At 51.9% G+C, this 20,593-nt stretch overlaps 8 protein-coding genes across 8 annotated transcripts; 4 read left to right on the forward strand and 4 right to left on the reverse strand.

Annotated features, from left to right (window-relative positions):
- Nucleotides 1-32: 32 nt before the first annotated feature.
- Nucleotides 33-930, reverse strand: APX6 (putative L-ascorbate peroxidase 6; the record flags this gene model as incomplete). Its single annotated transcript, XM_036645534.1, has 4 exons — nucleotides 33-102; nucleotides 157-544; nucleotides 603-711; nucleotides 859-930. 4 exons carry the CDS (start codon nucleotides 928-930, stop codon nucleotides 33-35), a joined length of 639 nt encoding a protein of 212 aa, XP_036489227.1.
- Nucleotides 931-1,990: 1,060 nt separating this feature from the next.
- GAOA-1 (Galactose oxidase) lies at nucleotides 1,991-3,759 on the forward strand (the record flags this gene model as incomplete). The annotated part of the gene is made up of 5 exons (XM_036645535.1): nucleotides 1,991-2,169; nucleotides 2,239-2,326; nucleotides 2,388-2,569; nucleotides 2,628-2,963; nucleotides 3,024-3,759. The coding sequence occupies 5 exons, from the start codon at nucleotides 1,991-1,993 to the stop codon at nucleotides 3,757-3,759; spliced, it is 1,521 nt and encodes a 506-aa protein (XP_036489228.1).
- A 1,632-nt stretch (nucleotides 3,760-5,391) lies between these two features.
- CGCS363_v013687 (uncharacterized protein) lies at nucleotides 5,392-6,165 on the forward strand (the record flags this gene model as incomplete). The annotated part of the gene is made up of 1 exon (XM_036645536.1): nucleotides 5,392-6,165. One exon carries the CDS (start codon nucleotides 5,392-5,394, stop codon nucleotides 6,163-6,165), a length of 774 nt encoding a protein of 257 aa, XP_036489229.1.
- A 385-nt stretch (nucleotides 6,166-6,550) lies between these two features.
- CGCS363_v013688 (Uncharacterized protein) lies at nucleotides 6,551-7,072 on the reverse strand (the record flags this gene model as incomplete). Its single annotated transcript, XM_036645537.1, has 1 exon — nucleotides 6,551-7,072. The coding sequence occupies one exon, from the start codon at nucleotides 7,070-7,072 to the stop codon at nucleotides 6,551-6,553; it is 522 nt and encodes a 173-aa protein (XP_036489992.1).
- Nucleotides 7,073-10,477: 3,405 nt separating this feature from the next.
- Nucleotides 10,478-11,941, reverse strand: CGCS363_v013689 (D-serine dehydratase; the record flags this gene model as incomplete). The annotated part of the gene is made up of 2 exons (XM_036645538.1): nucleotides 10,478-11,674; nucleotides 11,750-11,941. 2 exons carry the CDS (start codon nucleotides 11,939-11,941, stop codon nucleotides 10,478-10,480), a joined length of 1,389 nt encoding a protein of 462 aa, XP_036489993.1.
- An 882-nt stretch (nucleotides 11,942-12,823) lies between these two features.
- On the forward strand, nucleotides 12,824-14,407 carry radE-1 (Efflux pump radE; the record flags this gene model as incomplete). Its single annotated transcript, XM_036645539.1, has 3 exons — nucleotides 12,824-12,987; nucleotides 13,066-13,859; nucleotides 13,914-14,407. 3 exons carry the CDS (start codon nucleotides 12,824-12,826, stop codon nucleotides 14,405-14,407), a joined length of 1,452 nt encoding a protein of 483 aa, XP_036489767.1.
- A 1,820-nt stretch (nucleotides 14,408-16,227) lies between these two features.
- On the forward strand, nucleotides 16,228-18,877 carry hbx4-0 (Homeobox protein 4; the record flags this gene model as incomplete). Its single annotated transcript, XM_036645540.1, has 5 exons — nucleotides 16,228-16,912; nucleotides 17,462-17,617; nucleotides 17,673-18,011; nucleotides 18,630-18,735; nucleotides 18,799-18,877. The coding sequence occupies 5 exons, from the start codon at nucleotides 16,228-16,230 to the stop codon at nucleotides 18,875-18,877; spliced, it is 1,365 nt and encodes a 454-aa protein (XP_036489766.1).
- A 328-nt stretch (nucleotides 18,878-19,205) lies between these two features.
- Nucleotides 19,206-19,956, reverse strand: CGCS363_v013692 (Uncharacterized protein; the record flags this gene model as incomplete). The annotated part of the gene is made up of 2 exons (XM_036645541.1): nucleotides 19,206-19,814; nucleotides 19,912-19,956. 2 exons carry the CDS (start codon nucleotides 19,954-19,956, stop codon nucleotides 19,206-19,208), a joined length of 654 nt encoding a protein of 217 aa, XP_036490026.1.
- Between the last annotated feature and the right edge of the window lie 637 nt (nucleotides 19,957-20,593).

A 20,593-nucleotide genomic window follows, 5' to 3' on the forward strand; every position in this document is an offset into this window, starting at 1 on the left:
AAGAAGTTGACAGTCGATGGGTAGGATCTCAATTATGACACCAATTTGGAGCAGTCAGCAAGCTTGCCCAAATCGTTTCCTAAGATGCTCATTTTCGCCATCCTACACAAAAGGTTAGTCGACTTCTCGAAGCAAAGCCATTAGCAAACCACTCACGCAAGCTTGAAAGCAGTGTTCCAACGCGCCTGGCTCGTGCCGAAGCCTTTCCAGATGTTCTTCGTCTCGGTGGCGTTGCTGACGGCAACGTCACTACCAAGGGAGGTGGGCGATGTTTCTTTGACAGTCTCCGGGTAGAAGGTCGTGCTGTCCAGCTTGTCGGGGGTCGAGTCGAACGCCAGCTCCTGGAGACTAGTTCCTGCGCTGTGCGCGCCAAGGAGAGCCACAAGATCGGTTGCCGTAAAGCCCTTCTTCTTGAAGGCGTTGATTTGGGCGGCGGCATCAGAGTCCTGTGTAGGCAATACGCCCTCAGGGTTGGGCACGCTGGAGTCTTTGCGACCAACCCAGAGGTACGTCTTGGGGCCACCGCAGGCTGCAACGGCAAGTGCTGTGGTACTTGTTAGTGATTTCGTGAAACCAATGCCTGATATATCCTTGACTCTTACATGCTGCCGCTTGAATCATGTCAGCGGTGCCAACGCTGTACTCGACTGCCTTCTGGCCAAGGGTGTCGCAGATAGGTTGGATCTGGATGTTCTCCTCCCTGTCCAAGTACTCATTGGCCAGGATCAGTGAGCCATCACATGCGCCAGGGAAGCAATCGTGGAACGAAGCTCTGATAGCTTGTCTAGCTTCGGGCGAGCACCCAGCGAATGTAGCTTTCAGATCTGCGGCAACCTTTGTTCATACTGGCGGGCATACGTGAGCATGGGAGGTTGCGATGACCGACAGAATGATCGGAAGGAGTGATGTGAAGTTGCGAAATGAACGCATTATGATGAGTATTAGGAATTAAGGTGAAAGTTCTGCAAAGTTGCATCGATGACGAAGGCTGGAGAAGGCAGGACTGGAACGAATGACAGGCAATGCATTACAACTCAGACTAATAGACGTACCAGACAGCTCTCTTAAACTGTCTTCCATTGTTCCTCCGCCGAACTTTCTTCCGGCTCCAGTCAACTCCATCAAACTTCAGGCGCGTCGACGTGCGCGTGCTCAGGCACGCCAACCACGTTGACCTTTCTAGAACGGTGAGCCAAAGCGCTGGTAAAAGGGGACTAAGTAAGCCGTCCGTCAACTTGAAGTTCTCATTTGACAAGACGAAGATGGCTTACCTGAATACGGGAAGCTTACAACCTTACTCTATCTTGACGGGGCTTGCCGTGCTGTGCGCTTCCTTCTTAGCGCCGGTGGCTCTGGAAGCTTTACCTACAAAGGACGATCGTTCAGGCACAGCAACTTTTTGCAGTCTAGTCGCCAGCTATTCTGGTCGTCGTTGGCCTCAATCGGTCAATTAGCTTAACCTTAACTCTAACTAGGCGGGAAAGGCGCGCAGCGCCACCAACCGTTCGCTCACTGAAAGACAGCATCGCCAAATTGCCCGTCGTCAAAGCACCTGTGATCTAGCTCAGGGGAACATCGAAGTTTGCCGCGACAGACAACTCCCCGCAACCTGGATCTAGCCCCGCCCCGCGCCAAAGACGTGACGGCGGAAACCTTCTCGAATTGTTTGCACTTGACGTCCCGATCATGTTTGTTTCTTTGGACGATCTTGCAAGATTGCCAAGAGAAGCCATGCCGCTACCGCAGTCGCCTGAAACATGGGCGCTTGCACTCGACGATAGAGGCTAGGCGCGTCTGGATCTCAATGACAGATACTCAAGTGACTATCGTGAGAGTATGTTACCATCTTCACCTCACTCGCGACGTTGGAATATAAGTATATCTACTGACTTCAGGCCCACCATCAAACATTCATCTCCACTCGCTCCAGTCACCACTCTCTACATCAACACTCGTTCTTTTCATTATCTCTCTTGTCAGTTCTTTCAAGATGGTCACTCTTTACTCTCCTTTCGGCAGCTTGCCAGTTGCGCTTCTTGCGCTGGCCGCTCTCTGCGAAGCTCAAGGTCTTGGGCAATGGAGTCCTCTTATCAAGTTCCCCGTGGTTCCCGTCTCCGTTGCCCTCCTTCCCGAGTCGGGCAACCTTCTTGTCTGGTCTAGTGGATGGCCGTATGTTATCTCCAACTTAATCAACTCATCGAGGTGATTAGGAACCATGCTAATGCAAAACCTACACAGCAACCGATGGACAACCGCTGGCAATGGCAAGACTTACACGTCACTCTACAATGTCCAGACCGGCAATGTGAGCGACGCTGTCATTCAGGTAAATCATGTCTCGTCTACAATTCCCTCTATTTGCACACTTGACTGACCCTTAACCACAGAACACTCAACACGACATGTTCTGCCCGGGCACTTCCTTGGATGCCGAGGGACGTATCATCGTTACTGGAGGCTCTAGCGCCGCGAAGACCAGTGTCCTTGATTTCAAGAATGGCGAGTCCTCTTCCTGGACGGCACTCTCCAACATGCAGATCTCCAGAGGCTACCAGTCTAGCTGCACTACGTAAGTATAAGTTGCCTTCGCCAAGTTCCAAGCACATGCTTATCGAACTCGCAACTAGTTCTGAGGGCAAGATCTTTGTCATCGGAGGTTCTTTCTCTGGAGCGGGCACCCGCAACGGAGAGATCTACGACACCGCGACCAACAAGTGGACGAAGCTCGCCGGATGCCCAGTCAAGCCTTTGGTCATGCAGCTCGGCATGTTCCCTGACAGCCACGCTTGGTTGTGGTCATGGAAGAATGGATCTGTCCTCCAGGCCGGCCCGGCCAAGCAGATGAACTGGTACGACACCAAGGGCACTGGCGCCAACACACCTGCTGGTCTGCGTGGTGCCGACCAGGACTCTATGTGCGGCGTCTCTGTCATGTACGATGCCGTCGCCGGAAAGATTTTCACGTAAGTCATACACAAAGTCTCATGACCGGTCTAAGACAACGATTCTGATCATTCTCCCAGCTATGGCGGCGGCAAGGGCTACACTGGCTACCAGTCCACCAGCAACGCTCACATCCTCACCCTCGGCGAGCCCGGTCAACAGGTTCAAGTGCAGAAGCTTCAGAATGGTCAGTACAACCGCGGTTTCGCCAACGCCGTTGTCATGCCTGATGGCAAGATCTGGGTTGTCGGCGGCATGAAGCAGATGGCCCTGTTCTCGGATGCCACTCCTCAGCTCACCCCTGAGCTCTTCGACCCCGCGACGGGCAAGTTCACCCCCACGGCCGCTCACACCGTTCCCCGCAACTACCACTCTACCGCGCTCCTGATGGCCGACGGCACGATATGGTCCGGCGGTGGCGGTCTCTGCGGTGCTGGCTGCGCTGCCAACAAGTTTGACGGACAGTTCTGGTCGCCACCGTACCTCTTTGAGGCTGATGGAAAGACTCCTGCCAAACGACCCGTCATCGAGAGTCTGTCTGACGAGACTGTAAAGGCTGGCGCAGCTCTCACCATCAACATGCAGGACGAGGGCAAGTACACCTTCAGCATGATTCGCGTCAGTGCCACCACGCACACTGTCAACACTGACCAGCGCCGCATTCCCCTTGACGGTCAAGATGGCGGTGACGGCAAGTCATTCTCTGTCAACATGCCCAGCGACTACGGAGTTGTCATTCCCGGATACTACATGATGTTTGCCATGAATGAGGCTGGAACGCCTTGTGTGGCTAAGTTCTTCAAGGTTTCTCTTTGAGCTACATCTTGATCGGAAACAAAATTGCAGTGAGCGAGTAGTCAATACGGGAATCTTGATTTGAAGAAGACTGGAAGGGCGTCATTATACAGCAACCGGGTAGACATATAAAGGCGTACACCTTGCTTCATTATCATTAATATTAATATCAATATACCCTTAGAATCAGAGGTTATCGATGTTCACCGCCTGCAACCAGTGCTTCTTGCTCCGCATGTCTGAGCGGTGTGCTAGCAAAAGGCGGAAGAATTGCTCTTGGGCTCTCCAACATTGTGTCGCACTGCTGAGGCCTCCCCGGTGATGCCATCGTGCCCTCGAAACACGAGAATGTCCACGCGTCGGGCGAGTTAAAATCTCACAGCCCTGGTAGGTAAAGGGATGAAGGTGGGTTGTCAGGGGTCTCGGTGGGACCGAGAAACATCGCGAGCCTCCAACGGCCCCCACAAATAAGGCATGGCCCATGGAAGATTCCGTCCAACACAAGGAGAGGGAAATAATCCTTACATCCGCGTGGGAGGTGTCTCTTCCAGTATGAAGCTTATTCCAGAGTGCTGGGCCCATTAATCCTTTGGAATGTGACATCACCCACTCGGGTGCCATCCTGAGAAAACGAGAATCTCGCTCACGATGGATGTGGATGACATCAGAAAAACCCCCAGCTGAGATGATGATACGACATCTCGAAACTGCACTGACATGGAGTTTTGAACAATGAGCATGCCCAAAATGATGATCTATCGGTGGGCTTTCACCGCTCCCGTGACTGCCGCTTTTTAACGCGATGTTTGCTCGTTGGCCCCCATCCAATTCCGTGTTAGTTCGTGGCTTTAATGATGATCTTCTGCGACCCCGGTCAACTATTGCGGACCCGCAGATCAGAATTCTCCGAGCGTCAGAGCACCAACACTTTGTCACGTCTTTTTGCAAACCATTTGATTTAGTGAAATTTCGAGTAAGCTTGGATCGGCGCGCTGATTCAATAGAGTCGGTTTCAGAGCCTCAAAGCTGAATGTAAAGCTTCTCGCAGCTGTGAGCGAAGATTCGAAGATTCCCGAGGTGCCAGTTTGGTATCGGATCTTGGTGGCTTATTCTGACAGCTCGCTAGCGGATAACCTTTGAGACAGAAACCTTGTTCGCGGGAGTTGCGAAGGATTTCCATTTTGACGTGCAAAGCCAGTTCCTAAACGGCAAACCCGGAACAGACCCCCGGTTCGTGGGACCCAACCCAATGCAAGGGGTCTCCAAAGCCAACTACCCTGTCAACCCGAATTGATCATGATGTGCAACCCAAAGAGGAAGTATGGAGTGCGATCCTCGTCTTCGGGAAGTTGTTGAGAGTCATAAACCCAGTCAATTGATAATTGCGTTCGGCATAGGCAAAAGCTGGGGTACGATCCCTTGACTGCCATGCCCCTTAAGCCTCTTGATGGAGGATGATTCTTGGGCCAACATAGAGTCCATCGTGTACTTAAGGAGACAACTTGATCTCTCCAGACACTCCATTCTTCTCCATCATCAGCATCCTCACCCAGTCACTCCTTTCTGGTTTCCAGCGCAAGCTCGTCATTCTTTACCAACAACTTACAATCACATTCGTTCCTTAATTCTTATTCATAATCCAAAACCGCCAAAATGAGATTCTCCAACATCCTCGCCATCGGCTCTATCTTCGCCACCGCCCTGGCGGCTCCCGCCATCAACAACGAGATCGAGACCTCCGTCTCTGACGTCGAGTCCAAGGTCCCCGTTGCCGGAGCCCTCAACAATGTTGAGTCCAAGGTTCCCGTCGGCTCTGCCCTGAGCACCGTCGAGTCCAAGGTCCCCGTCGGCAACATCATCGACGCCCGCGCCGAGCAGGTCATCATCACCAAGATGCAGACCACCATCGTCGAGGTCAAGAAGCACACCACCGCCATCAACTCCACCGTCTCCGGCGTCTGCGGCCCTTGCATCGCCTCCAAGAAGGAGACCATCATCAAGACCGTCAAGAGCGAGGTCACCGTCATCGTCAGCCTCATCAGCACCCTCGTCTCTGAGGTCGTCGAGCTCCTCGAGAACACCGTCGAGATCGTCGAGGAGGAGAAGCAGCAGATCATCAGCCTTGTTCTCGAGCTCGTCTTCGAGATCATCTACACTCTCCAGAACGTCCTCAAGGTCCTCACCATCAGCATCTTCGAGCTCCTCGGTCCCCTTGTCTTCCTCCTTCTCAGCGTCATCGTCCACCTCCTCACCACCCTCAACGTCATCGTCGACGGTCTCCTCCAGACTGTTTTCGGCCTCCTCGGCGGTGTCATCAACCTCCTCCTCGAGGTCCTCAGCGGCCTTCTGCCCACCGTCCTCGGCATTGTCGGCGGTGTCCTCGACAAGCTCAACCTCGGCGGCCTCATCTGCGGCCTCCTCAACTAAGCTTTTGCTTAGTGCGCGAACCTTTGCGGCGGTGTTTGGTAGTGGGAATGGTATCTCGCGGTTTTAGGGATGTCGGAGGATGATGAGTTGCCATTTGTGCTTCACATCAGAGGTCAGGATGCCCTCCGGCAGCAACCTAGCATTACGGCCTATCTGCCTTTCAGCGTTTTTTCAAGAGTAGCTTAGACGTCAATCAATGAACAAGTTACTTTTTACCTTTTGGCTTTTACTTTCTAGTGGCTAGTACCCTACCAAATGAAACGATTACTTGACCATGAGCCCTTATCGATTTTGACCGTATGCCTGACCGTCTTGGTGTAGTTCATTGGCTTCAAAATAGATGAGATTCAATGACCAACTTATCAAAGTTCGCTAGTTTCTGAACTTAGTTCTTCATAACCCTTCTCGAGTAGTCATTCTCATCCCTGCGTCCAAGGCTCTCTTTCGGTAAGCTCTTCAGCACATTGCCATCAGAAACCCCATCAAATGCCAAAACCCGGTCTTTGATCTTCCATTCTCCCTCCCGTTTCTCAAAGGTGTCTATGTACCTCACAAGAAACGTGACCCATTTATCCTTGCCGTCGACAACATTGACCGTCGTCGCAATGCAGTACGTCTCTGCAGCCGCCGTGATTCCGTCGTCTCCGAGCTCAATCAGAGACTGCCCAATGTGGTGATGGGCTGCATCCGGGGATGGTCCTGCGTCCAGGGCATCGTACATGTCCTTTGCTGGTCCGTTGTAGAATCCATGATTATCTGTCGCATCGGGATGGAATACCGATTGAACGAGGTCGCGGATGCCGCGGTCTGAGCCCCGGGCGAAACGATAGATTACTGAACGAATTTCTTCCTTGTCAAAAATTGCCTGAAGGGCTGGAGGTAAAATCTGTTGTGTTGTCGCGCTCATTGTGTTGGTTAAGCGTGTGTTGCAGCTTGGTTGAATATCACACAGTCTGCCTTTTGTTCGTGGCGAAGCTCCCAGCTTATATCCACAATGTTCTAATGCAACAACTTGTCTATCGAAATAAGACCTGCAGTAAGGAAATTTCGACCTGACGTTAGAAGCTGACAAATATGTCTGTTACATTAAAACAATGGCAGGAAAATTGGCGTCTTCCGCCGAGACGGTGGACGAAGGATACGAATACGGGACCGAGCCCACTGCCTGCGGACACCGTCGGCCACCCGGAATCCGGTTGCCAAGACATCACTCATCACTTGATTGCGAGGTCGTGATTTTGTTATGCAAGAACGTCTTATTTCTTATAAACTTGTGGACACGGGGCAAGACGATTGTCATGACCATAGAACGCAGACACCTGAAATTATCGAGAGTGTGATACGAACAAATACACATTTCATTTACGAAGTGCGACAGGCTATTCAGAGAATCTCAATCAGATGCAACCCATCATCGTTGGTCCCCAGGTGGTCATCCGGTCCAATGGGAGTTGCGGCCATGCTTGAATTCCGTTGAACCGCACGTCGCGATAGATTCATAGCAACCTCCGCAAAACTTTCAAGTGCCTTTAGCGGCATGCGCTCCAGAATGCCTTTTGCCAAATCTTGATTTTGGTAGCTTCGGTAATTCGCCGTCGAAAACATCCCGACCCTGTTGTACTGGCCCTTGCCCAAAATTCTCTGCACTATTAAGCCGCTGATGATCAAAGTCGACGGATTCACGTCTCCCGGAGTGCCGCTGCCCCCATCCCAGGCGATTGGGACAATGAACAGCTGACGCGGGCGATAGGATGCCTTCTTTCCCCAGAGCATATCCGTCGTGTCCCATCTCACGTGCATGTACATCCTGATGGCCATCCTTTTCTGACGCAATGTGATCAGTTGGGAGGGAGAGATTATCCCCATGCGATGAAGCAACTTGAGTTATTTTTCATCCGCTTTTTCCAGGAGCGTCTCTGGTTCCGTCGAAAAAGGATCCTGTGATTCTGTGTACCACTTGTCTTCGCCACACAATCGAATATGTGGGCCATGTACCCATTTGCGCTCGATAGGTATAAGGCACACATGAAACCGCAGAGTCGCAGCATCGAGTCTTCCGAACCGGTCGCCAATCTCGGGAACAATGGTGGCGTGAAGGTTCTGGTAGGTAACTTGCGGCGAGTCCCCCAGGATATGTCCTGTCTGCAACTCCGTGCCTTCATCTGCGATCACGCTCGCCCAGGACCACGATGGCGCAGCCTCCGGATAACGGACTGACCAACCCATGAGTGGCCGTTCGAGATGCCACAAGAGGCATTCTGGCAGCGTTTGTTCCCAAAGCCCCGCCATATAACTCTCAGGGGGCAGGCCTTGACATGCCATAAACCACTTCGCAATACCTGATATTGCCGGCAGACGATCTTTTGGGTACGTCAGCTCGTTTCGAAAATAATAGCTTTTCAAAATACGTCGAAAATGTCTGAAACAAGATTGAGGTGGTGCGAACTGAACGGGTCGAAGTTTAACACCACTTCGTTGCGCGAGCGATATAGCAAAGTGCCTCTTAATGTTGATTGCGGTCTCGGGGAACCCAGACTGTTTGAAATCCATCTTGCCAGAGTTGTCAACTTCGGATGCGCGCAAGGAAGGGCAATCCCAATAAACCATGTTGTAACAGCAATGTAAAACCCTGGGCGCAAGCAATCGTTCCTGGACAACCCAAGCGCGGCGATTCAGCGGTCCTTGATCAACGTACGCACCCCACAAACCGGCGTGAACAACTACGTATGGTTCCGGCCTGGATGGCTGGGTGTTGGTCGGGGTTCTCTGCCGCACAACAGGGAGTACCGATCTCGGGTTCCTCGGGAAGATCAGACCTTCTCCACCGGAGGTGGCTGAGATGTTGAGTTGCGAGTAGCTATAGATGCTTTGCATGTGGCTGATTTCGCTGGCCTTCTCGATAGGATCGGCCTGATTGATACAGATAGAGTCGATCCATAGATAGCGAAATCCCAAGCAACGAGTGATCTGGATGGCATCCTTGAACGTCTTTGATAAACTTGAAACTGGGATTTGCTTCATAAATCCGGCATTGTTTTCCCAGTTCATTTTGGTTGGTGCTGTGCCATCCCACCGATGACTTAGTGTGAGATATTTGAGGCTATTGGAGCTGGTTTCAGCTGCTTCTCGACAGTTCCTGAGGCAAATGTCTGTGGCTGTTTCACAGGAAAGGGATTCAAACTTGCCTTTCCATGAATCGTTGCCTAGGTATTCTCCGTTGGGGTCGACATCAACCAGACGCAATGGCAGAGTTCTCTCGGCACTGGCAAATTCTCGGAACTCTTGGCAACCGACATGTCCTTCTGTACACTCCTTCATCCAATCAAGGATTGTTTGAATCGTCTGACTTGTTATCGTGGAAGTCCCGATTCTACTCTCTAGCTTTCTCAAACTGTTGGCTATGAATTTGAATGATTTTGAACGTTAACCTACTAGAAGCCCACTGAAAAGATTCTTCATTCATTCATGCGATCTTACCTTCATGCTCTTTAACACAAGGGTCCACTCGCGCCAGATGCCTGTGCCTGTTCCCTGAACGGTCGACAAAACTTTCTTCGTATATCTCCCCCACTCTCCTTTTGCTTCTCAAAATGCCATAGGCAGACGTTGTGTGACTGTCGATAAATTGCAGGTGATTTTGGCCGGCTACCGCATGAAAGAGCATTGTGCATAGATGGCAAGAATCGTTGAGAGCATTGTGAGACCAGGATTTGAAGTCCATGTATAGGTTGCTCCCTTTTTCTGTCGGTGTATCGGAAATGTCGAGTATGCTCTGACATGACAGGCATAAGCGGTCCATGAGATACGTTCTCCTACGTTAGCGTAAAATAGCGGACGAGAAGGTGTGCCCTCAGGCGGTAAACTGCGGTGCGAAAGCATACATAAAAGGTCAAAAGGGAAAAAAACAATGTAACAGACGTGTTCCGCTAATTGGGTTGACAATTGTTGTAGAAGGGCTCCCAAGTCTGTAACTGCTGTGAGCGTACGATATTTGACGCGAATTCGGAAATATTTTGATAGATGACAAGTAAGTATGGCGGAGCCGCTTGCGGAGGGGTAATCAGTACAGCAAATCAGAATATTCTCCTAGGCGCGTCAATAAGCGGGGAGGTTGAACGGCTTTAAGAATACAACATAATGCCCCACAGAAGACCAACTGAATAGAAAGATATGTAGGCTGCTGTTGTTGGCGCCATTGGCGCGATCACCCTCTGAAGATTAGTACAATAACGAGCCGGGGGATCGTGAGGAAAGGGGCTTTTCTAACAACGAAAGCAATCAAGCTACCGCGAGGAGAGTATTGAATCAATATCTACCACCCAGATGCGCGCACCCAAACATCGACTATCTTTGACTCATCCCCTTCGCTGGAATCTACCACCAAATACCAGCCGTACATAGCTCCTGCTACACATGCATGATTGGGGTAGATCCGGACACTCTGTCCAATTTCGAGGGGTACGGGCGGCAGCTGTTCCTTGCCGCTGCCTTCTGACCCAGTATTCCAGGTGAGAATAGAGTGCTCCTGACTGACCCTTCCCACAACAAGTCGATGCTGTGTACTGACTTCCTTCGCGTATGATTTGCGACTGACAACGCCCCATCCCTTGTAGGAAGGACACGGCTCTCGGCCAAGTCCAAGCACACCGACTGCAGCAAGGGCCTCCGGCTGCTGACGTTCCCCATCGTTGTACACGCTGCAGACCTCGGCCGCGACGAAGATGGCAACTTCGTCCTCGACATCTCCGAGGAATGTTCTGGCGTGTGTCGAGAGTTGTTGGTTGTCAAGGGTGGTATAGACACCGGCATGAAGCTCGAGGTCCACCTTGAAACCAAGTAGTTCGCCCTTTGTGACTTCCTGGATCGTGCTCCGGAGGGACTCGCTGTCAGGATTCTGTGTCGCATTGGCTCCAGCGAAGTTCTGGATCGCGGTCACTTGTGGTGACGCACCGACGCTGATGGTCAGCTTCTTGTCTTTGTGGAAGTGCTGAGCGTTGCTCTTGAGTGCATCAACACAGCCCTTGATCTCCCCCGCAAGATTGTCCATAGCTTCTTTAGCGCCAGTGTCGGCGTAACTAAGACTGCTGTGAGAGTACAGTCCAGTCAAAGTAGCTTTGCCTTCAGCCTCGAGCTGCATGACCTTTGCGATCAAGTCATTCTTGTTAAGACTTGACGGCGGCAAACCTGCGCGGTGATAGCCGGTGTCGACCTTGAGATAGATTCCAGCCGCAAATCCAGCCTTTTGCGAGAAGTGAACAACAGCATCGAGCTGTGTCGGGTGATCGATCATAAAAGTGATTGTGCCAGGACCGAGCTCGCGCGCCAGTTCCGCGGCTCTGGTGGCTTGTGACGGCGGGAGAGGAATGCCATAAAGAACGTTGACCTGCCGGCCGTTGTCCTTGAATTCCTTGAGAAGGGGAAATAGATGTTCTAATTCGGGAATGGTGGAGACCACGAGCTTCACCTCTGGCGAGTCTTCGCCTGCTTGAAGCCTTGCAAGTTGGGTAGTCTAAAATCCCGGTCAGAACCACAGACCGAGAGAATTCATAACGGTTTTATGTGCACGCCTTCGACTTGAAAGTACCTTATGAGTCTTTACATGAGCTCGGAAGCCCACCCCGAGAGCCTTGGCGGCATCAAGCATAGACTGACAGTGTCTCTTTGCCTTGGCAACATCAAGAACGACTGCGGGTTTTGGAACGTCGTCGATCTTCTTGCCGACGTAGAACTTCCGAAGTTCGTCCACCGACGGCGCACGAAGCTGAGGGATGCTCATGGCTGCAGTTCAGGGGGTGTTGCTCAGACAATCCGGCGTGAGGATGGCGTAATTGCTGGGATGTCGAATTGGCCAATCAAGTTGAGTACCAATGCATAGACTTCAAGCTCAACCCAAATCCAGACTTTCCTAACAAGTGCAGCTCTGGAAAGAACCGCTTCATATATCTCGCCCTTTGGTGGAGTCATGCTGCTCAAAAGGCGCAGTTGAAGGTGGGAGCCGGCGTCAGATTCGGGAGTGAGAACCGCGGGGGATCTTTCAGCCGCCGTCAGCCGGCCGGGGAAGCTCCAATTAGTGGAGACGACATCGGAGACGGACCCCGCACTTGTCCGAAAAAGGAAACATTGTACGACCAATCGCCGAGATTGGCGAAACAGATGCCAGAGCCATCAACGGCTTTTTACTGCAATTCCAGGGTCTTTGATAAGGTTTGCGATTTTCGGTTATTTAGAGGCGTCTTCTTCTTGAACAACGAACTCCAGGCAACCAACAATTCTCGCATGAGATCCACCGCCAGATTAGAGCGAGCATTTCACGCCAACATGCTGCTTCCTTACACAATGGCACAAAGCGGATGTCACGTGTGTCCTGTGGCACTGACGGCCCAGCCCCTCGGCCGGCGCCGGCGCCCCGCTATTGCAATCAATTGCCACCCACCTTCCCGACCCCGGCCATCAAATTTTTGTCTGGCAATGACCAAGCACCGTGGGGCAAGCACGCAAAGGCGCTGTTGACTGTTGAAGCGGATCTGCAATCCTTTCAAGGTGCAGCTGCTGCCCACTGCATCTGCCTCCGCTGCCGCTGTTTCCTCACCAGCCGCCCAGTGAGCGATCACCGACTTCACTTCAAGGTACTCATCACCGCCTCGAAAACACGTCAGATATGGCCGAAAGTCAGCCCCTTCTCGAGGATCCTCTCTGCGAGGAAGATGTCTCAAAGCACCTGCTCGACTTCGACCCCAATGGCGATTCTGAAAACCCGAGGGAATGGCCGCTGGCTTTCAAGTGGACCATAGTCGGTCTGCTGGCGTGTATGGCGTTCACTGTGTATGAGACACCACCCACTGCGGTTCAACTTTCAACCAGCAGCCTATTCCTTGGCTTTGTCCGCTAACCTGCTCGCAGAACCTTCACCTGCATCTCAGTCGTCCCTGTCGCTGCGCACATCATTGGTGACCTCGACCATGATGACGGCACGAACTCACCAGCAAGCGCTCTGCTCGTCACCATCTGGGAATTGGGCGAGGCCGCCGGGCCCCTACTCATCGCGCCCCTTTCCGAGATCTACGGCCGTCAGCCCGTCTTGAACGCCGCCAACATCCTCTTCGTGACGGCCACCATCCTCGCTGCGCTGAGCACCAGCACACCGCTCCTCATCAGTGCCCGCGCCCTCACCGGCCTCGCTGTCGCTACCAATGTCCTCAGCCCGGCCATTATCGGCGACATGTTCGAGGCTGATCAGCGCGGCTCTGCCATGAGCATGGTCTCACTCGCACCATTGATCGGTGGTGCCGTCGGCCCCATGATCAGCGGCGCCATTGCCCAGACTCTGGGCTGGAGACGTGTTCTGTGGATGAGCGCTGGCTTGGCCGCTACGTGCGAAGTGCTGTTCCTGTTCTTCTTCACGGAGACGTACAAGATGACCATCCTGAGACGGCGCGCCGCCAAGGTGCAGCATGAATCTGGAGCTCCGCTTCACCCTGCCGGCGTCGATGACCACAAGAGCATGTTGAAGTTGTGGGAGTCGATCAAGAGACCCGGTACCGTGTTGTTCAAGTCCAGCGTTTTGCTCGCGTTGTCATTCTTCGGCTGCATCACATTCGCATACTTCTACGTCATGTCTATAACTCTGCCCAATATCCTGCAGGAGGTGTACGGTTTCTCGCCCACGTTGACTGGCCTCTCTTTCATAGCATTCAGTGAGTCTTCCGTGTGAGAATGAAGTTTTCCAGACATCATCTAATCGCATTCAGGTATCGGCTCGTTCATCAGCGTCGTCGTCAGTAACTTCAGCCTGGACAGAATCTACATCAAGCTCCGTGGCAACGACCCAACCGGACGCCCCGAGTACCGTCTCCCGCTGGTCGTTGTCGGCGCTTTCGGCCTTCCCCTGACCATCATCGCATACGGATGGATCGCCCAGTTCAAGCTTCCCGTGATCTGGCTTCTCGTCTCAGTCGCGGTGCTGGGCTTCTTCCTCCTGATGTGCTCGCTGCCCCTATCCGCCTACGTTGTCGACGCCGCGGGTCTGTACAGCGCGTCCGCCATGACCGGACTGATTGTCACCAGATGCCTGGCTGGCACTTTCCTCCCCCTCACCACCGGCCCCTTGATCGAGTCGTTTGGATACGGGTGGGCTTTCACTGTTTTGGGCGTCGGCAGCATCTTCTTGGCTCCGATTCCCATCGCTCTGATGAGGTACGGCCACGTTTGGCGCCAGAGGTCCGAGTACACGAGGGATGCGTAACGCATTAATGACTTGACGATGTAACGGTCATAAACAATCATCACAGCACATGCAGGCACAGCATGGGAATGGAAAAGCTCAACGCTACAAAAGTTTTGGAATTGTCTACTGTTTAATGACTCAACTCAGGGCACGGTGCATTAGAGGTTGGAGTTGTCTTGAAATTAAATTGGAATTCGAGTATGTCTAAAGCAGCGGAGAAACCGCATCAACAGAAGCGTATCGTAATCGAATTACCTTAGCCCCCAATTTGACAGCACAGATTTCACCACGAAGCTGTCTAGAATCACTCAAACATCATGCAGGTGACGGTGTCTCCCGAATCTAGAAAAGCATGCTTCCTCTTACACAATAGCCACCGGCGCAATAATCTGCTGCTCAGCTTGAGTAAGATGCCAGCCAGAGCCATAATGAGCGACACATTAGCGGCAAGCTGTGCCATCCGACGAGGATACATAGAGCTTACGATGAAGACAAGACGATCTCATTGGTTGTAAATTGCAAGTAAGCAACGCTCTATCCATACTAAGATCGATTGGGGCAGTTCATATGAGTGCCGTGCCATACCTAATCCCCGAATCGAATAACCATTGCTACCGAAACCGAGACAAATATAGCTCTGATGATGATCTCGCGATAAACTCTTTACGTTTTACCAAAAGAGGGTCTGTGCCCGATCAGCCTGACGTTCATCGCACGCAGGTGCCCGGAGACTTTCATAGACAGACGGGTTCGGTATCGGTCTTAACCTCTCGGATCTGGCATTGTGAAGTGCTTGCGATGGGCGGAGGTTGGGATGATTGAGGGGTTCGGGGAGCACAAATAGTAATTTCCATGCCATGTCGTCTGATGTCAGGTCGGCGGAGCGCCGAGGCGGACTGAACGGAGCACATCGTAATCCGACATGAAAAGCAGGAGACTATGTACCACTTGCTTTGGGCCAACCTGCCGGTAAGCTTTCTCGGCGATGAGGGGCCGTTACTGGAGATTGACAACCCCGGGACGGGCTGCGCAGCTGCGCAGCTGCCAGCACTTTGATCGGCGTTATCGCGGACTAGAGGAGAAACTCCCCGGAACAGCCTCAAAGTATAAAGAAGTGAAGCATATAGGTTCGCTAAAGGAAGTTGGCTTAAAACTTCACCCGGAAATCCCGACCTCAAGAATGATCCACAACGGCCCCTCCCGGCCCCATTTTCGGGGACATTGACGGAGGAAGATGGTGCGCACACGACAAGGGGATAGATTATATCGCGTTGCTTAATATTATAGTCAGTATCAGGAACTCTCCTGTTCGCCGATTACAGGGTTGAAATTCCATAGCCATGAGCCACAATCTTCTCTAAAATTGAACTCAATCGACTGCGGCGCCTGTTGGTGTGACCTCGCCACTCAGGGAGCTTTACAGGTAATCACTATTTTACCCTGTGGCAGTACACTACGAGCTAACAGAGAAAGTGTCAGTCTGTATGCGAAATTTAGAATATTGCTTTAAAGACATACAAAATTGCAGCATTCAAGTTAGTTGTCATCTTTTAATGAAGTAGAGCTGTTAGCGTGTCACTAAAGGGCGGAATGACATTGCATAAGCGGTTCCGCCCTTTGTTGACAAGCTCCATTAGTATCCACAAACCTTCTTATTGCCCCGCCTCTCCGCAATCGCCCACCGATCCTTTTCATCTGATCATCATTCTTTAGGAGAAGGAATTTTATGGTGTTTTCCGCGTTTCCTGTCCAGAATTACTGAAATCTGCGGAAAATGGCATCCCACATTGGTTTGTGCCCAACTCTCACGTCCTGAAACCTAGTGCTCGGTCCGAGTCATGGATAGCCCACACGAAAACCTCGGCGCGATGCCCAGCACGCAAGACCAATTCCAAGCGGTCGGTTTAGACTTTGATCAGCTGGGCATGTTTTCCGATCTCATATCCGGTCAAAGCAACTCGGCAGTTGATTTCCAGCAACAGATCGACAGCGGCATGGCATCGCCATCGTCAAGCATCTCGGGCGGCGTACCTCTGTCCGCTGAAATTGAGGACAATGCGGTCACTTCAGCGGGCCCAGCTGAGGCCGGCGAGCCTGAAGCCCCTGTGCCATCCAAAATCGGCAGCCGCTTCTCATCTGGCGCTATCAAAGTTCTGAGAGCGTGGTTCGAAAGGCACGAAAAACATCCCTACCCGACACCGAAAGATGTCGATAGACTGCAGAATCAAACAGGCCTGGAGCGACAGCAAATCACCAACTGGTTTGCCAACACGCGCCGTCGCAAGAAGTTCCGGCCGCAAGGCACATCGGCTGCGCAAGTTCCATCATGGACGGAGACTACGACTGGGCCCATTGAAATCCCAACCCGACGACCGACGCCAATGCCGTTCGAGATGATGAATCCGATGCAGAGATGGGAGCACTCGCCACCAGAGCACGAGCCCGCGCTCGCTTCCGATATTAATCGGGCTGTTGCGGCATCGACCGGACAATCGAGTTTTCCGAGCCGTGCACGATCGCCTGGTAGGTCTTCGGAAAATGCATCATCCCTTAGCAGTGCGGCGACGTCTCGGTCTAGCAGAGGTTCGAACACCTCTGCCTATTCCCACGGGTCCAGACGGTCAGCCGGATCGCAGGATTCAAACAAATTCTCAGGCAGGCGGAGGCGTCGAGCCCTCACCAAGATGCAAAAAGGAGAGCGTATCAAGTTGGTGCAGGCTCGCAATACGTACCAGTGTACCTTTTGTACGGAAACGTTCAAGACGAAATACGACTGGCAGAGACATGAAAAGTCCCTTCATCTTTCACTGGAAGAATGGGTGTGTTCACCACACGGGTCCACGGAAAACCATCCCGAAAAGGGAGAGGTTTGCGCTTATTGCGAAGAGCCTAGCCCCAGTAAACCTCACCTTGATGAGCACCATCAGAGTGCTTGCTCAGAGAAGCCTGTTGAAGATCGCACCTTCTACCGTAAAGACCATCTACGGCAGCACTTGAAGCTTGTGCACGGATCGAATCAGATGACGCGACTAATGGATAAGTGGAAAGTCGTAAAGAATAATATTCGCTCAGCCTGTGGGTTTTGCGGTGCCAAGCTCGAGACATGGGCAGAAAGAGGAGACCATCTTGCCGACCACTTCAAAAATGGAAGCACCATGACGGACTGGCAGGGAGATTGGGGATTTGAGCCTGCTGTGATGGAGATGTTGGACAATGCCATGCCGCCATGTAAGTGCTGGAAATCAATCTCGAAAGCCTTTGGTTCACGATTAATGATGCATAGATCTCATTCGATTCGAGTCTTTCTCAGCACTCCCATTCACCGCAAGTGTGGGACCAGCCGATACTGCACCAAGCGCCTACGAACTTCTCAAACTAGAGATAGAGTACTACATACGAAACTACTTCGAGGGCAAGGACAGTTCGCCATCTGATGATGAACTCAAGTATGAGGGGTGTAGCATCATCTTTGGCGCGGAATTCTTTTCGTCGGCTCTTGGCTCATCACCGCCCTCGTGGCTAAGAGATATCTTTATGTGCTCGACTGAGATAGCCACAAAAGCTCGTTTCCGCCCTATGCAGCAGCTGGCTAAGCTACGCCTGAGCCAGCTCCGCATCAACGGTAAAATGAACATCTTTGAAGAATGCCAGCTTGAGTCAGAGCTACGTCATTACATTGGGATGCACGTTACACTTGGCCTGGCTCTTTCAGACCACGAAATCCAACGAGAGGCTTGCGCGATTCTGGCTCGCGTTGAAGAATCGTCTACCAACCCTTCAAGAAGGTTTTCTGGCTTTTTAGTGCGACTCATTTGGGAATCCAAAGACTGGATTGCCCCTTTGCGACAACGGGGGAAGCAGCACTCTCAAGACGGGTTGTCAACACAACCCGTTCCGGGACTTCACGGGGAATGGAACGAGCCAGCTCTGGACATAGCCCAAAGAAACTTGCCAGAATTCAGTCACTATCAGGGAGTTGGGAAGATGGCACCTGCAGCCGATTCCTCCTGGCTTTCACAAACTGCTAGCATGGATGGCTTACAAGATCCTGTCGGGTTGGGGCTAGAAAGCGCAGCGGAATCCACACAAGACTTCTATATGAGACTACAAGCAGCTAAGACAATCTTCAAAGGGTCGGGGCAGTCACTCCAAGGGTCATGGCAGGGTAATGAACGGCCCGGGGGCAGTGGAATGCCGTTCTTCCTAAATGATAACAACAGATATCGACGTCTTGCAAAAGAGCTTTCACGCTTTGTCGCCAGCACAATGTCGCCCAATAATCCCAACAGCCATATTCCCACCGATGAGGAGATTCGACACCAGGCGAGATGGGTTCTGTATGATGAGTGAGTAGACCTAGCATAGGATCACCTTTCCTGGTAGCCGATACGCTGACGAGGATACCACAGCGATGATCCCTGGAACCAAACGCCTGCCGACGTCGAGGAGTGGCTGCTTAAGTTTAAGAAGGATGTAGGGCTTGCATAGGCTAAGCTGTCACATGACTTTGGCATTATACAAATAGTTCACTGAAACGTTAGAGACGGACTACGGGAGACATAGGATTCCGTTGAATACCAGCTATAACCATAGAGTCGAAAGCAGAAGATTCTACACCTAGAGCCACACTAAAGCAAGTACTCCTGTATAAATCCGTATCCAGCCATCCGAATGTTCAAACGAAAACGCCGAAAGACCAAATCATGAGAGCGTGTAATAAACTCGGAGCCGTAGGCCATTGGACGTCATCGTATCTCATGAAAGTCATCCAGAAATATCTGTCTGCAGTGCAGACTGCCTCCCAACCATAAAAGGTCTACTCTTCCATCTCCTCGGGATTTTCTTTCTCGAACACAATCTTGTTCTCGATCTTCCCCAGTCCGTCGATCTCCACAGCCACCACATCACTATCTTTCAAGAACTTCCCCTGAAAATAGCCAACACCAGCCGGTGTACCCATCATAATAACGGTGCCATTCCTCAACGTTGTTCCCCGTGAAAGGTGGACAATCACCTGCGCCACGCTCCAGATCATGTCGGAAGTTTCAGTCTCTTGGACTACTTTGCCATTGACCATCGTGCGGTACCGCAGTGCATGCGGATCCGGAACCACTGTTGGCGACCAGATCGCCGGTCCTATCGGCGCAAAACCATCAAATGATTTACAGTAAGAATACTGGCCTCCTGAAGCGTCGGGAACTTGAAAATTCCGTGCGGTAAGGTCGTTTCCTGCAGAATAACCAAGAACGTAATCAAGCGCTTCGTCTTCTGACACGTTTTTCGCGTCTCTTCCAATGATGACACACAGCTCGCCTTCGTAATCCAAGTGACTTTGCGCGTCCGGGTGAACGAAGACTGGATCATTCGGTCCCGCCAAAGCATCTGGCGGCTTCGTGAAAACTATTGGATACGCCGCGATTGGTAGCTGATTAATTGTTAGTGATGCTTTGCAGGCGTAGTGACGATGTTACCCTTACATTTGCTTGTTCTGCATATCTGAGAAAATTGAGGCCAAGACATACAATGCTTGGTGTTCGCTCTAAGGGACACAGCAACTGGCGGAACATTGCGTCAGCGGTCACTTTCCTCGACAACAAATCTCACAACCGAGTCATGCCATCTCCGGGTTCTCACCTTCGTTACCGTATCCCTCATATTCGTATTGACGAACCCCTCATCAATGTTTCCGCCTAATCTCTCCACAACATAACCGCTTCTGCTTCTTCGCACCAGATTGCCGTAAAAGACTTGTCCATCGTGATCGTATCTTACAAGGGCTTGGAAGGCCATCCGGGAAAGCGCCACTTTCTTTTCAACAATGAAAGGCATTAGGGCCAATCTCGAGGGGTAACGAGAACGAGCTCAATTTTAAGAGACGTCGAGAAAAGTCCAAGACCGAGGAATAATAAAATAAGACGCCACTCTCTCCTCCTGAGTGTGGTGCTATTATTTTTCACTTTGTGCCTTGCATGGAACACCGCGCACACCCGGTTGTGCCGTCGGGTGCCCCGGGCTAAAAAGGAAAAATAACGAAACATTAATGAACTGCGGAATGGTATAATGTTCGGCATCGTGGGAATAGGAGCCCGCGGACGGACAATTCAGACGGGCTGCGATCCGCGCTGGCCGCACGCCCCGCGCATCGGCGACGTTCGTCCGAAAACGAATTCCCTGATCAGGTAATCGGGGACTTACAAAGTTGGC

This window comes from Colletotrichum siamense, assembly GCF_013390195.1.
Source record: "Colletotrichum siamense strain Cg363 chromosome Unknown KSG_Cg363_contig09, whole genome shotgun sequence".
NCBI classification, from domain to species: domain Eukaryota; kingdom Fungi; phylum Ascomycota; class Sordariomycetes; order Glomerellales; family Glomerellaceae; genus Colletotrichum; species Colletotrichum siamense.